We start from the raw sequence: 6,000 nt of genomic DNA, 5'->3' as shown, positions 1-6,000 counted from the left end.
CTGCGTTTCATCTTGTGAGCTTTCTTTTTATTTTGTGTGTCCAAGTGCAATCAGTCACAAACACATATAAGTCCTCAGATCTTCATTCCCAGCTTGGCTTTCTGTGAAACAGAGAACAAAACATTAAAAAGAAGAAAACAAAACAAAACGCTCACACATTCATAAACGCCAAGTATTTGCTGAACCGTAACGCAACAGAATGACAGTTGAACATGTTGAACGCTTGAAGTCAAAATTACTGACTAAAGCTGACTTTACCATTTCCTACAATTTTAAATTTAGACATTTAACAGATGATCTTATCCAGAGTGACTTACAAAGTTCAATGAACGGAATAAACCCTAGTCAACAAACAACAGTGTAAATAGTCAAGTAAATAGAGTGCCAAGAAAACAATTAACCTAGGTGCTGCTTTTTGAGGTCAAACAACGAGTCTGACAAAATAAAATGATATACACACAAACAAGTAACCAATATGCATCTGCATAGTATAACAAGCATCTACCAGAAAATAGGCAACAAGAAGTGATTCAAGGAAGGAGTGGAGATTAGGTGGAGTCTGGAGAGGTGAGTTTTCAGACTGCTGCAGAAAATGGGGAGGGGGGGAGATTCAACAAAAATACCAGATCTACAAGCTCACAACGCATCGCAACCAGTTGTGAGCTTGTAGAAAGATGTAGAGATTTGGTAGAGCATTCTGTAGCTCTCTGCCTAGGTTTATTTTCTTCCAAGATATTTTTGGGGCTTTTCTGCCTTTATTTGGATAGTACAGTGGAGACAGGGAGTGACACTCTGCAAAGGTCGTCAGGCTCGGGAATCAAACCCACGACTCACATTAGAGCCTATGTGGTATGCGCCTTAACCACTCGGCCATCTGCACCCCCCTCTGCCCGGGTTTCTTAAGTCAGTCTGTGGACTCACAACTGCTGACCTCCTAGCCTCAAACACATTTATCTGACCTTCAGATTATCGAAAACTATATAATATACTGTAGTCCTGCATATTTGAAAAAAACAGGATAAATTAAGGTTCAAGTGAACGTACGATGCCAGAAGCGTGTTTGGGCTTAACACTGTAGGTGGCCTTCTCCTTCGCTTGTCGGAAGCACTCCTCTGCTGCTTTTAACCTGGAGAACAAGTAAAAAAAAGTGTTACATCGATGGGATGGTTTCTGAGAATGCTGCAAGCAGCCATACCGTGGTTCTCGACAAGGAGAACTCCCTCTAACTCAAGTCAGGCTGTGGTCTCCGTCCTCTTGTTCTGTATTATGCTACAATGTGCCCCCCCCCCTCCTCTTCACCATAGCGTGCTGTGCTGTAGCTGTTGGGCTAGTTTACATGACAGAGTTATGAGTTGACCACTGAAAGCTCACCCCTTGGAGACCGACAAACACTCACTCACACACCCACACCATGAACACACACGCACAGACCAGAGACGCAAGAATGGGAGAGACAGACAGACAGACAGACAGGCACAATGGTCCTCACAAGGTCTATTTTTCAAATTGTACTATACTATATACACACACACACACAGGAAATGAGGAAGATTTAGCCATACATGTACAGTACTGTATACATATACACACACACACACACATACATACATACACACACACACACACACACGGAGGTAGGTGTTGAGAGCACATCAGCGCAACAGTAGCCAACAGGCTCCAATAAACATTAAGGACCACAAGAGGAAGAAGCAGAGAAGAGGGCGAGCAGGGGGGGGGAGGGGGGGGCAGGGGGTTCATCCAAACACGAGGAGATTGAAGTCAAACTAAACATAGTAAAAATGTAGTCATGAATAATAATACATATTACAATGATAGTGAATCTGACTCCAGGATAACAGCGCATGGCTAAATATGGAGTAAGTTAGTCATCACAAGAGAACAAACGTGTGTGTGTGTGTGTGTGTGTGTGTGTGTGTGTGTGTGTGTGTGTGTGTGTGTGTGTGTGTGTAGGTGTCAGCAGAGGGGTCCAAATAAGGTCTGCTGCTGTATGCTAGGTCACACACACAATCACACACGCAGGGTGGACTCACTCGACTGTGAAGGTTTAGCATGAGATGTAACACACACACACACACACACACACACACAGAGGAGTGGAGACAGACAGGATGAGTTTGTAGACCATGGAGGACTGGCATGAGAAATCAAAGAGAACGACAGAGCAGGGAGAGGATGAAGAGACAAGAGATGACTGGACACACACATGAACATGATTACTGTGTGTGTGTGTGTGTGTGCGTGTGCGTGTGCGTGTGTGTGTCTGCGTGTCAGAGAGAGAGAGAAGAGAGAATGAAAGAACAAGGCAGGGAGAGAGAAAAAGAAAGGGAACTAGAAAAAGTGCTCCTCGGAGCACAGGTCTCCGCCAGGTCAGGTAGGTTATTGTGGCCTCCTGGTGGCGCTATAATAGGCCAATGTGAAAAGGGTGGCATTTCTTCTTAGGCCTTTCAATCGGACACTGCATTCATGATTTGAGGCATTTTGTTCCAAAAATGTGTTTTGCTAAATTAGACCTGCTGGTGGCGCTATAACAGGCCAATGTGAATGTGAAAAGGGGGGCATTTCTTCCTCGGCCTAGTGGGAATCTCCATGCAAAATTTCACGGAAATTGCACACTGCGTTCATGTTTTGAGGCATTTTGTTCAAAACTGACCAATCCTGCAAACTTTGGAAGCCACTGTAAGCCAAATAGGATGGAATATGAAATATCGGACAGATCCATCAGAATCACATGACTATGGAGATGCAGTGTACCAATTTGCGTGTTTTTTTGACAGAATCTGAAGGAATAATCTCCAAAAATATATTTTACATAAGTCGGCCTCCTGGTGGCGCTGTAAAAAGCAGATGTGAAAAATGCAGTCCAGATGTTTTTCCTTGGCCTCTAGGGAGTGTGCGTGCAAAGTTTCACGCAGATCGGTGCAGTTATAGTTAAAAATGCAAATCGGCCAGTTATAGCGCCACCATGAGGCTGATTTGAAAATGTTCAACTAATTTTTCAACGAGGGTAAAACATACTCTCTCGCCATGCCTTTCGGCCTGGCGGAGACAACTGGCGGAGACAATAAGACAGAGAAAAGGAGACCTAGGGAGAGGGGGAGAGATCACATCATAAAGAGAAATGGAGGGAGAGAGAGCGCAAGAGGTAGTGAAAGAGAGAAAGGGGAGGAAGGGAGAGGGAGTGAAAGAGAGAGAGAAAGGGGAGCAAGATGTAGTGAAAGAGAGAAAAGGAGGAAGGGAGAGGGAGATCAAGAGGGAGTGAAAGAGAGAGAAAGGGGAGGAAAATTAAGATTCCTGAGTTGGCACATCTGAACAGTAGACAAGATGAACAACATCTCCAGCTGCTTCCAATAAGAACACATATATATTCATTCAAATACGACCAGGGTTCAAACTCAATGTGAAAAATATTCATTCAGATAAGACCCAGGGTTCAAACGCAATGTAAAAGGTGTCACGACCCACTAACAGCACGAGTCACCATCCTGTCCATACTTTAGCATGGAAGCTCATGTTAATGCTTCTAGGGAAAAAAACATGCCATGGTAGACTAGAATGGATCAGAACCAGAATTATATTATGCAAATCGGAGCAATATGTGGCTTTGAAATATTTATTTTAATTCATGCAGCATTTTCTCAAAAGTGTGTGTATGTGCCATGTGTTATAGGACTGTATACCTGCAGAACATTTTACTGTACAGTATATCCTTTTAATTACATTGTATCTACTTTGGACAGAACATTTAACCCTTTAAGAACTTTCTTTTTTCAAGATTTTTCAAAAATAACAGATCTACAAGCTCATAGCGCGGCACTCGGTGCCGCGCTATGAGCTTGTATATCTGCTATTTTTTAATAGCTAAAGAAATCTAAAGTGACACAGATGCGTTCCAGGTCTAAATGGGTTCAAATCAATTAATGTCAAATAAAAATAGATTTTTAATAAATAATTTAAACATGCGTGGGAGTATACCCATAATGGCCAAGGACAAACTCGGTGTAAGCCAAACATCCAGTGCATTAAGAGCCCTAAACCCAGACTTGAGATAGACACACTGCTTTGCTTTGCGGTTGGGGGGAATGAATGAATAAATGTATGAGTGACTGTGTTTTATCTGCGTGTCTGCTATTTGTATTCATTGACTCTAATCAGGAAACCGCATCTTGAGCACATGCTAAGCTAACCGTGGCGGTACAAGCTCTCATACTGCCACAGAGGGGATTGCACTCAGAAGCCAAATTCCAATACTCCAGTTTCTGCCCCCCAGCCTCCTCCATCCATCCTCCAGCATTGGCCGTGTTGCAGTGAAATTGGTGACCTTCTGAAATGCGTGACCATTTTGTAGACTTCACATGACATCAATGTCCGAATCATAGACTGTAAAAAAAATATGGATGAAGGGAACGGTGACGTCACCCATTGGTTTCTACAGACCAGTTTTGAAGCAACTTTTTCAGCTAATTCAAATCCACCATCTTGGAATTTCCGGTCCCGAAAAGCAACGGGAAACGAATGCTATTGGCTGGAAGGGCAGCGAGGGCGGGTCTTCACTCAGTAGAGCCAGTAGAAGCGCCAGAAGAATACCCTACTTTATTATAAATCTTCTAATTAATGGGACCATAGTTTACTAAAACACATATCATGGTAATTTAAAGAAGACTTTAAACTAGCGACTGAAAGCATAAGTTCTAAAGATTAATTTATGCTCCGTTGTACGATAACGCATGCCCAAAATAGCAGATCGACAATGCATCCACGACGTCTGTTTCCGGTACGCGACACCGTCGTACGAGGAAGTATAAATTAGGATTAAAATGGGGTTGTCTCTTTGTTGTCTCTTTGGTCTGAAATAGGCTTAAAAACAACTAACGGTCGTGATTTGATCTCGCATTCAGGTATCGCAAACTTATTTCAAGATCAACTTGTATTAAAGCATGGGCATTCTTGCACATGCATGCTCATGAAATTCACTCATGTTTTAAGAAGTATTCAATAAACAAGAAAAGACATTAGGATACCAGGTAGACATTAAACCAAGCATCAAAACAATTTAGAAATAAGCTAAGTAATAACATTTATACTAGTTCATCTACCAAAGTGTGTCCTTTGGTGCGTTCCAAGTTGTCTTTTATTATGTTTTGAAAACTTCCCTGGCCAACAAGGTATTAAATTGGCCGGTAAATTTCTAAAACCAACGGCGCTCGTTTTATCTACTGTCGAAAAGCCTGATTGCACAATTAAAACCTGCAGTCCGCAGGCCATTTTTTTTCTCCTCCTGCAGTGCAGTAACCAGTAAACCCCAGTGGGTTCAGTGGCCAGTCCGCCAGTCCGCCCCCCCCCCCCTGTCTGAAGGCATCTAAATGAGAACAGATAGCATCTAATGTCAAACATATGGAGCCACGTTACGGGAGAGTGGCACTCAGGGATGCATGTAACTGCAGTGACAGAATACTAAAGCAGTGACAGTGACTGAATACTAATCACATGAGCGGGGATACATCTGAATGTGGTTTCGCATTTTGAGGAGGGCTCGTTGGCTCATCTTGTGTGGCGCTCGATACAGCCACAGCATTACAATACGTTCATTCAATACAATAGCCAAATAAATCTTGACTATTCCAAACGTGTCAAAGTGGATTAGTCTGTGGATGCACTGCACGTCTCTGTTTATTGTCTTATTGCTCTGAAAAGATGGCTGCTCATGGCTTGTGGTCAAGCGTTGTACCATTAAATCATTTAGGGAGCACAAAAAAATAAAACTAACAAAGAAAAAAAAACGTCACTACTAACAATGTGCTCAACTCTCATTGCAAATGCTGAAATAGATGTAATTTCCATAAAAAACTATAATGGGAAAAAGAGAGTCCAATGTTCCCAACATAATAGCCTTAAACCACCGCACTGGTCTGATCAAATTTATGTTTGTTGTGCTTTTATCCTTTCGAATTAATTTTCAATAAAGTAATCAATCAATATATT

The 6,000-nt window shown here is 42.3% G+C and overlaps 1 protein-coding gene across 1 annotated transcript in view; it reads right to left on the bottom strand.

The window, feature by feature from the left end:
* Positions 1-6,000, bottom strand: part of fmn2b (formin 2b) — a gene marked incomplete at its 5' end in the record, with an annotated part of 96,719 nt that continues 90,719 nt past the window's right edge. Inside the window, 2 exons of the mRNA XM_080455631.1 lie at positions 1-101; positions 1,045-1,126. Coding sequence (XP_080311757.1) covers positions 75-101; positions 1,045-1,126 — 109 coding nt within the window. The 3' untranslated portion in view covers positions 1-74. The remainder of the gene's footprint in view (positions 102-1,044; positions 1,127-6,000) is intronic.

Source organism: Gymnoscopelus braueri (genome assembly GCF_963280865.1).
Source record: "Gymnoscopelus braueri genome assembly, chromosome: 17".
NCBI lineage: Eukaryota > Metazoa > Chordata > Actinopteri > Myctophiformes > Myctophidae > Gymnoscopelus > Gymnoscopelus braueri.
This window is presented reverse-complemented; position numbering and strand designations above follow the sequence as displayed.